Genomic DNA, 9,764 nt, shown 5'->3' on the forward strand with positions numbered 1-9,764 from the left:
ACAACCGTAGTAAACTGCAGAGCAACTTCACAAAGGCATGTTCTGTTATCAATCTGGCACATGCTCGTGCCACTACTACGCTTCCATTTAAAAAGCTGGAAAACGAGGGCGGAAAGAATCCTTTAAACATGACTGCTTTATGTGCTTGCACAAGAGGATTATTTAATGGAATTGGGAAGTACTTGTAGCTAAAGATGACATGTAATAAGAATACAGTGCTACACCTGGAACAATTGCAATGCACTTCTGCGTTCTTGATGTCTGTCTTTATTCTTGGGCATCCGTGTTTAAAATACCATCGTGCATATCCTGTTTAACTGTGCGAACAGCAACATATCTATAGCAAGAGCACGATGAAGCCCTAAAGTAAATGACATGAACAGCAAAAGACCGAATAAAGTTCTAAAACAAATCCAGGAACCAGAGAATCAAAACATTAACTCAAATATACGCTGCAGAGTTGCAGCTACAGGTCTAGAACACCACGTCTGGAGAGGACCTCTCCGAAGAGGACCGTCACCAGGCTGTCATCTAATCACCGGGCACGTACCCATCTGCATTTCGCTGAAAACCAAGCTTTCGAGTCGCGGAGCACCAGCGCGGCAGCCACACGTACTGCCTGCGGAAACACTCGGCGTGGGGAGCCGGCAGCCTGCCTCGGTCCCGGCCAGGCCGCAGCGGCAGCAGGACGGCGGTGGCATCACCAGGCCGGCATATGCCCGGCTGTCAGAGCAGGGCAGAAGTATCCACGCCAGCCTCATCGCGCAGAGCCCCAGGACCGTTTCGTAACCGCACTTTGCCTAATGCAAAGTGAACGGAGCTTATGTTTAAACCCGACCAAAGGCGATGCTACCGACGCTCTCCAATTTAACAGACCGAGAAACTTACTGCAGGTCACGGAGACGGCCCGGTGCGGCTGTTTGTCGTGCCACGGCCTGACAAACGGTTACCCCGTTCTAGAGGGCACCGGCACCCAAGACGCGCCCCCGCGAGCCGTACCGGGGCACCAGTGCGGAACACCGGGCAGGGCTGCCCCGGGGAGCAGCGGCCGGCCCGGGGCTACGGAGGGGCAGTTCCCCCCTCCTCCGCCTCCCGGTCGCCCAAAGCCCGGCACAAGCTCGCCCCCCTCCCCGCGCCCAGCCCGGCTGCACCTACGCGGCTCCTCCACGGGCCCAGCCACCGCCATGGCGGGGCGGTCCGGCCCGGCTCTCCAGCCGCGGCCGCCGCGCCGAGGCTCCCCGGCTCGGCTAAGAGGAGCCCGCCGTAGGCACGGCACCCCCCGGGCGGGTCCGGCAGGCTTCCCCCCTCCCCGCCCCGGGCGCCCCGCACTCACGGAGCGGCGGGCGGCAGGCAGGCTGGCGCGGCGGCGGCAGGAAGCGGCGGAGGAAGCTGGGCCGCAGCCAGGGCCCCGGCGCTCCGCTCCGCCCGGCGCGGCCCGCCCCCGGCCTCGCCGCGCCGCTTCCCCGCCCCAGCACCAGCCTCGGCCCGGGCGGCTCCCCGGGGAGGCGGGCGGGCTGCAGCCGGCGCCTTACGAGCTGCGTCCGGGGAAGGGAGCGTGGAGGGCGGGTGGGATCGGGGCGGGGGGTCTCCCGCGTAGGAAGGGCGGCGGGGGAGCGGGGCTGCCGGCTGGGCGGCAGGGAGGGAACCGGGGCCCGCTGAGAGGCAACAGGTAGTGGCAGGTCCGGCTGCGGGGCTGCTGAGAAACTCATGGGAAAGAAGGGAAAGGGTGCAAAGGGAGGGAGGACGATGGAATTCCCTTCCCATCTGGGTTTGGCGGGGTCTTGCTGGAACACCTGGAGCTGCTGGACTGGATTTGTGCCCCTGGGGAGCAAGCGAACAGGTTTGCCTGCACGCAAGGGTGTGGGGATGCCCGTACCCAGAGGGGATGCAGAAGGGTCTGGGCCCTGCATAGATTTTCGAGGAAGGACCGGAGGGAGATGAGAATCAAGGGTGCATATCCCAGCGGAGGGACAAGCAGAGTCACCAGTGTCCAGCACACGAGATGGTAGAGGATGGGATTGAGATTAAACTCAGCATGTGGCTTGGCAGCAAGGGGGGCAGAAGGTGAATTAAGGACTGAGAGACAACAGTTGTGTTGGAATAAGATTATCCAGTGATAAGGCATGGAGAAAAAAAGGGGAGAAAGGTGAAGTTGCTGTGGCACCCCTCCAAAAACAAGGATGGAGAACCTGTAGTGGATCTGCTGACAAACAGTCTGAAAGAATGGTTAGGGAAGCATGCAGAAGTCATTGGACCAAGCAAAGACAAGATGTCAAGAAGACTATTGTTGAAAGAGGTTGACAGATTAAGCGGGATTTGATTTCGGTAGGAGGAATTCTTTAGGCATTTCAGTGACAGTGGTGACAACTGAGCCCAAAGATCTGCAGGCAGACTGCAGAGCCCCAGACACGGGCTGTGAACGTCATGTTCACGGAGCCTGTGTGTGAAAGGGAGAAAGGATATGGGACAACAATCCAAAACAAACTGGGTCGAGAAGTAGGTCCTTCCTCCTCCGCACGGAGAGATTAAAGAATTATTGCACTGCAAGACCAATAACCAGATTAAAAGGTTAAAGAGAAGGAAGGAAAAGTGAACATGTGCGAAAGGGGGATAGTGTGATGCGAAGGGGAATACGTTCATTTAGCACAGAGAGGAGAACAAAAATACCTGGAAGAGAGTACCTGCATTCATGCTGAACATAAGAGACTCGCTGCTGCCTGCTAGATATTCATATGGGGAGTTGGTCAGAGCCCCGTAGCTGCGTGTGGTCACTCACTGTGGCATTCTGAGGTGAAATCCAGGTAGATAAGGGGAAGTAAAAAGCAAATGGAATATTTTGAGCAACCTAGTCTAGTGGAAGGTGTCCCTTTCCATCACAGGGACATTGGAACTACATGATCTTTAAGGTCCCTTCCAACCCAAACCATTCTATGATTCAATGATAGAACCTTGGGGCACTTGCAGAAGGGGAACACAAGCAAAGGAGGTAGAAAAGGTGAAGTAAGAAAATGTTTCCCAAAGGAAATTATTTTAATTCTGTGCAGAGAGTGAGGACAGCAGGCTTCATGCATAGGTTCCCATTGTGTTGGGGAAAATGGGATATAAATTCGAGTTGTGTGTTAGCAAAGCAGATTTGTAACAGAAATCAGCCAGGTCCCCAGTTTTCCTCCAGAAGCACTCAACAACGCAAAAGCAGAGCCAAAGAAAGCCAATGTTGAAGTTCAATCATGTCTGGGGTTTGGTAATGAGAGAAAATGAAGGGTCAAGGGCAAAGAAGAAAGAAACATGAAGAGCATCAGCAATCGGAGGCATGAAAATAAGAAAAGAGAAAGAGGAAAGGGCAGGCCAAAAGCAAATAATAAAGCATGGTGAAGAATACTATGGGAAGGCTGAAGAATTTGTGGGGAGAAATAAAGCCTAGATGATAGTCAGAAAAAGAAGATGCAGGAACAAAAAAATCAGCGAGGCAGTAAGACTTATGAAAGGCTAGGTTTGTGAACCATTTGGATCAACAAAGGCTTCAGTCAAATGAGAAGATGAGGATAAAGAATGTGCAAGGGTAAATGTAGCTGGGAAATCAGCTGGGAAATGAGTGTGGGAGGCTGTGCAGAAATGGAGAAAGAGCGAAGAGGTGAAATAGAGAGTCCCAAGAGGTGAAATGAAGAAAGCTGATGAGGAGGGGTTGAGTGGATGACACTGCCATGAAAGCAAGCGGAGAACTGAATGTGCCGCTTCCCACCCTTTCACCGACCGGGGCAGTTTGCCTACCTTGATCTCTGACTTCAGGCTCTCAGTCTTTCACAAGATGGCTAGCAAGTCATTCCTATTTCTGCAAGGAAGCTACTGTGTTCACTCTTTGTGTGTGTATGTGTATGATCCAGGGTCAAATTAAAACTATAAATTTATTAAAATACAATTTCATGTGAATATGCATTTAATACCACCAATACTCTGATGCTCTACATCACGCAGTTTATGGTCCTTATAGCAATATATGCAATAAATGGTGAGTAACTGTGGCCATTATTTTACTACAGGTAAAATATAAAGTAAATTATACTTCAAAAGAGAATTTCCTGAAGTAGCGTATTCTACCCATACCTTGTTGAAAATGGAAAACGCATAAAACTTCAACTCATATATATATAGATACACTGCTTCAAAGAGACAATTTGCAAATGCCTGTCAAGGAGGCCATATGGAGAGGCTGGCAGAAGGGCAGCTAGTGAACCAGTCATACGTGCCAGGTTCAATTTGTCACACTTTACAGTACTGAGAAATATTTTGTTCTCATTTTGAGGAGGAGAACTCTCATTAGTAAAGATCCGACAGCGTACTCCTCAAAACGCATCTTTTACGAACAACCCGGCAGGCCTGTCTTTTAAAGAGCAGAACCGCTGGTACGGTGATGTATCTGCATGTGGTAAATACAGGGTACTGGTTTGGAACGCGTTGAACAGAGGAACCAACCCTAATTTCTAACATTAAGACATTAAAACATGTCTTGGCCATGGGTCCTGGGTCCTGGATGACTGACAGCCTTCAGGCCCAAAGCGCATGGAACCCGGGGATGCGGTTGTTGCCCTGGGACCGCAGCTCCTGGGGCTGGACGGGGATGGCGGGAAGGCTGGCAGCGGTGCAGGCCAGAGCTAAGCTCACCTTTTCTCCTCGGGGTTTGGAATTGCTCTGGAGTCACAAGGGAAAAAAAAAAGAAAAGAGGAAAAAAATAATTGTTTTTAAGCCAGCCTGGCTCCCGCCGTGGTACTTCTTCAGCCCCTCCGCCGGACCCAGGCCTCCGGGCCGCCGCCTCTGAGGAGAAGGCGGCGCCGCCCGGGTCCCGTCCCCTCCCCCGCCGGCGGGGCGGGCGGCAGGGAGAGCCGGGGCGGCCGCCATCTTCCGAGGGGGGCTGATGGGGGCCGGAGGCTGGGGCTGGAGGCGGGCGGCCCGGGCCCTGTGGGCGGCCGGCGGTGGCTGGTGGCGGGCGGCAGCGCCCGGTGAGGCGGGGACTGCCGGGGGCGGAGTGGCGGCTGGGCCTCTCCGAAGGCGGGAGGCGAGGGGCGGTTTGCCGGCGCCCGGGGGCAGCCCCGTGTTGTGTTAGACGTTCTTAGGGGCGATGGCCGTCCCCGGGTGCCCGGGAGAGCGGGGAGCCGGCTGTGGGCTCACGGGGTGCTCCTCTCTGGCAGGTCCCGGGGCGGCGGGGGCTGCCAGCCGCTGCCTCTGCACCGGCGAGGCGCCCAGCCTTTCCTACCAGCAGCTCAAGGACTTGAAGAAGACCAATGTCCTCCACATAGACGTGCGGGAGAGGTGGGAGGTCGACAAGGTCGGAAAAATCCCGGCGTCCATCAACATACCTCGTAAGTGGAGGCCTTGGGCGTCCCCCTGCACTTGAAGGCCACGTCTGTGGGCAAAAGTGGCCGTGACCGAGCGAAGAGGAGCTGGGCTAGACGGCTGCTGGTGTGCTGTGAGGCTAAACTTCTGCTCCAGAAAAATTAGAAGCCTTACAGCATAAGCCTGTCTGTGGATGGAGAATAAATGAAAATTTTTTTCTTTTTTTTTTTTTTTTCCTCTTATTTCCCAGTGGGTGAATTAGTGGAAGCTCTGCAAATGGACCCAACGGAGTTCAAGGAGCAGTACAATCAGAAGATGCCAGCCAAGTCAGACCCTGTGGTTTTCTCCTGCTTCGCAGGAAAGAGAAGTAAACAAGCACTGGCTTTTGCCACGTCCTTGGGTTTCAGCAGGTAAGCGGCTGTGTGTAAGGATGGCCTCCCCCTGTGAAGCAGAAGTCTTAGTCACTTCTTATGGGCCAGGGTAAAATTTTAAATGTGGAATGTGAACAAAGCGACTGGTATTTTGAGTTAGACACCTCCTCTTCACTGAACCTTGAAAGATGCCGTTGGGTGTTCCAGCAAAGTGAGGTGTATCACCCTGTGAAACAACCCCTCAGCAGCGCTGCACAGGTAATACAGGTGACGCAATCTGCTGCGAGACCCTGCTGCCACAGAAGGGTCCTTCTGCCTTCTTAGGGCTCTCTCGCCGAGACATTGCTTCCTTATACAGCTTCACAAGCACTTGTCACGAGACATAAGATGATTGGAAAGGTGAAGAACCACTTGCTTTGGTGAAAGCACAATCTTGAATTGGTTTATGACACCACACCCTTCGTTACATTGCAGTTCCACCTGTACAGTTCACTGTTGACAAAGTACGCCTTCACTTTCAGTAAAGCAATGGATTGTTTGCCATGAGTAAAGCAGTGAAGGCAATAGCTAAAAAGACAGTAAGATTGATGGAGTGAAAGCAAAAGGAGCATTTGGTTGGCAGAATTCTTATGCCTGTGCCAGAAAGTGCCTCACTGCCTTGAAGACCACAGACAGAATTTTAAAAATCGGTTGTTTGCTCATGTTTTTGCCGAGCTGCATTCCATGAACTGGAATATCCCTGCGAATTCTAGTCAAAAGTATGGAAGCACATTCCTGTTTTATAAATACATTGTTTTAATAAGTGCAAAATACCCTCCGTTACCTGTTTTTCCTGCTGCCTAATTGAAGGAGTCAGTATTGTTTTGCATGGTGAGTTTTTGTTTTCCAGCATTTAGTTTTGTACAGCCTTATGTCAGATCTACAGAGCACGTAGGTTTGCAAGGAAGCAAAGATCAGCATGCAGCATTTGTTTGATAACATCTGAGGTATTAGATATAATAACATGTAAATCTCCCACCACAGCGAGTCTCTTCTCTCTTTTCAAAAAAAAAAAAAAAAAAAGTGGCAAACTGTTTTCATTGATCCAGCTGCTACTACTTGCTTGATGTTTGATCTCCGGCATTGTGTCATTTGGAAGAAAAGAGTTAGAGAACACACTGCATGGAAGCAGGCAGCGTTAGAGTGCAAGGAATGTTGATCTGGCTAGAAGCTAGGTGCAAGTGTATTTGATTGCAGAGAATTTATGTATGATTTTTTTTCTCTCGATGTTTTTCGTTTTAGTACAGTTTCATTTAGTTTTTGCCATGCCCTCTTAGATACCTTTTTCAAGAAGAGTCCTTAACATTCTATCTTCCGCGTATTTTCAGAGTTCAGCAATATGCTGGTGGCTTTGAGGATTGGGTAAAACATGAGCCTCCAGAGAAGAAATGAAGAGGACTACCCCAACCCTTGCCCCAAGAAGGCTTCAGGATGGTTTGTAGGTTTTAGCATTCAAACTGCGTGCATTCCACTTCCAGAATACAGCCCGCTCCTGCTTTCTTGTGTAAATGGACAATCACCTTTAAATAGCCATGCACATCAACTGGTGGGTTTAACTTGTATCTGTCTGAAGACTACTACATGAATAGAGGACATTAAATTTGTTCAACCTTTACTTGAGGCTGTGTTTTTTTGGTGAACGTATGTGAAGAGAACCTAAGTGCTTATCATGTTTACTAAGATTTTTGTGTGACGTAGTTTATGACTGCTTAAACTAATGACGATACAACAAATAAAATTATCCTTTCCTAAATAACTGTGTTGGGTGGTTTGTTTAGAATAGTTACACTGCAGATAACCCTAACGGAAGTGGGGTAACTGCCCTAAACACAGATTTATTGTACTTCATGTGTAGCTGGAGTTTTAAAATAGTTGCTATGTTATCAAAAATTACATGTAGATTACAAATTTTTATGTTTGTGCTATGTGATTATAAGGCCAAAACTTCACTACTGGTCAGAAAATACAAAGGGAAACTGACCTGATGCTAAAGTACTCACTGTTCAAATTGTTGTGTGATTCCTTATTTTAAAAGTATATCCCTTTTTCTACACATCTCTGCTGCTGAGCACAAAATGCTACAGCATTCAGTCATCAACTTCTCCCTCAGCAGCTCCGTATCAAATGAGAACTTGCCTGTATTTGAAGTTGTTATTACAGAGATGTAATCATTTTAGGCTGGAAAATTTGAGGTGTCCAAGGAAGTTACTAAACTCCCTTCCTTCTTTTATGTACATTACTTTGTGTGTCTTAAACAAACTGACCCATCCCATCCCCACCTACAAATTTGCATAGTTATTATTTTAAGGTTTTTTGTTTGTTTGTTTTTTAACGTTGTTGGCAGTTCAGGGGAACTAGCAAAGGTGAATTGCTTCATCCTCTAGAAAATTTAAGTCCTAGCACAGAAGTTCAGCACACTGCAGGATGTCTGGAAAAAGGAACTAGAATTTCTGGTTCTGCTGTAATCGGTACTGCGGGCAACGTGCACTTATCCTGCAGCTTTTCCGTTCTGACCGTGCAGCCTGCATGGTGAGACCCTCTCAAGTCTAGAGAACAGAGAAGAAAAATGAACTGATCTTACTGGAATTTTATTTCTAACAAGTCCCCCAGTCTCCCTCCAGTCATTTGTTTCTAGAGGAGAGCTCCTGTAGCTGGCACAGCCTGCAGTGTTAGCTGGGCTGCCCTGACCTGTATCTTACAGGGGTCTCTTCTCTAATCTTTGCTAATAATTAGAAACCCTGTAGTCATCACAGTGAGTAATGAGTGCATTTTCTTCGAAGTACCATTGATTTTTTAGCGGTCTTATTGCTATACTCTATTTTCAATCCATAAAAAACCCCAAACGTTTAAGAACCACAATTTAGACTAATTTCCAAAACGCCGGTTTAGTTTAACTGATGAATTAATGGGAGTAAGATGAAATTAAAATGGCAAGATGAGTACAGGTGTTACCTTTTTGTGGTCAATTACTGTGCAATTCTCACTATCTTATTCTTGAAAGGTCTCTTTCAGACTGGATCCGGAGGAGTAAGAGATGCCAACAGTTTTGTTGGATTTAACCAACTCCTATGACCTATTAATTTTTGCCTGTTTAACATGACCTAGACTGTCAGTTTCTCAATGCTGGGGGCACAGTCAAAAGGGCAACTGAAGCCTGCTGTTGGCTGCGTTCTGCCAGGCCTCACCAGGACTAATGATGCCTTTTCATCTAGATCGTTAACATCAGACGGTACAGGAAATCCGAACATACATAGTTAGCTAAATGTGTAATTAATCATGCCTAGCTCTATTGACCAAGCCAAGGAGATCTAATCAACTAAACTTAGTCACGATTTAGTCGTAAGTGGCCAATGCATTACATTAAAGTTTGTTGGGAACATCTAGAGCTATACAGCCACAAAAAAAAGTGAACAATAATCTGTCACACTGGGCCACACCAAGATCTGTCTAGCCCATTATTTTCTGTTTGGCAGCAACTGTTAATAAACATCTGAGGAAGAGCATAAAGCAGGGTAAGTACATAGCAATACAACCCCCAGACTATCCTCATTTACAACTCGGGGTGCTTTGATACTTCAGGCTTTGCGCGTCTTAGTATATTTGGGTATTTGTAGGTTTTCCCCCCAAACTCGCAGCAGTCAGAGCAGGCTGTGCTGGCTTTAACGGCACCTTGTGAGAAGGCACCTTCTTTCCCTTTGCTGCCTCGCAACCTGCCGCGTATAGTTTTCATTGGATGCTCCTGCTTCTTCTATCAGAAGTGGTAAACAGTTGTCACCTCATCAGTCTTCACTCAGGATTTTTCTAGACCTCTGCTATCTTTGCTGAGCTGAAGAGTTGTGGATTTTTATTTTTTTTTAACAGGAAGGCTACTGTATACCTATTTTTTCGTTTCATTAGTTTTTATTTGTCTTGGTAGTTTTTTTGCAAAGTGTTTCTCAAACTCTTTGTAGCTTGTCAAAGTTGATATAATCCTTTCTGTTGATCCTCTGTATCTTCCTTATGTGGATGCAACTTCCTTTTCAAGTG

The 9,764-nt window shown here is 48.5% G+C and overlaps 2 protein-coding genes across 2 annotated transcripts in view; one reads left to right on the forward strand and one right to left on the reverse strand.

Annotated features, from left to right (window-relative positions):
- The window catches only part of USP45 (ubiquitin specific peptidase 45), a 53,772-nt gene extending 52,310 nt beyond the window's left edge, over positions 1-1,462 (reverse strand). Inside the window, exon 1 of the mRNA XM_074150097.1 lies at positions 1,334-1,462. The gene's annotated coding sequence lies outside the window, so the exon portion shown is untranslated. The remainder of the gene's footprint in view (positions 1-1,333) is intronic.
- A 3,447-nt stretch (positions 1,463-4,909) lies between these two features.
- On the forward strand, positions 4,910-7,130 carry TSTD1 (thiosulfate sulfurtransferase like domain containing 1). Its single transcript, XM_074151012.1, has 4 exons — positions 4,910-4,994; positions 5,184-5,354; positions 5,579-5,738; positions 7,067-7,130. The coding sequence occupies exons 1-4, from the start codon at positions 4,910-4,912 to the stop codon at positions 7,128-7,130; spliced, it is 480 nt and encodes a 159-aa protein (XP_074007113.1).
- The last annotated feature ends 2,634 nt before the right edge of the window (positions 7,131-9,764 follow it).

The sequence above is a fragment of the Numenius arquata genome, chromosome 7 (assembly GCF_964106895.1).
Source record: "Numenius arquata chromosome 7, bNumArq3.hap1.1, whole genome shotgun sequence".
NCBI lineage: Eukaryota > Metazoa > Chordata > Aves > Charadriiformes > Scolopacidae > Numenius > Numenius arquata.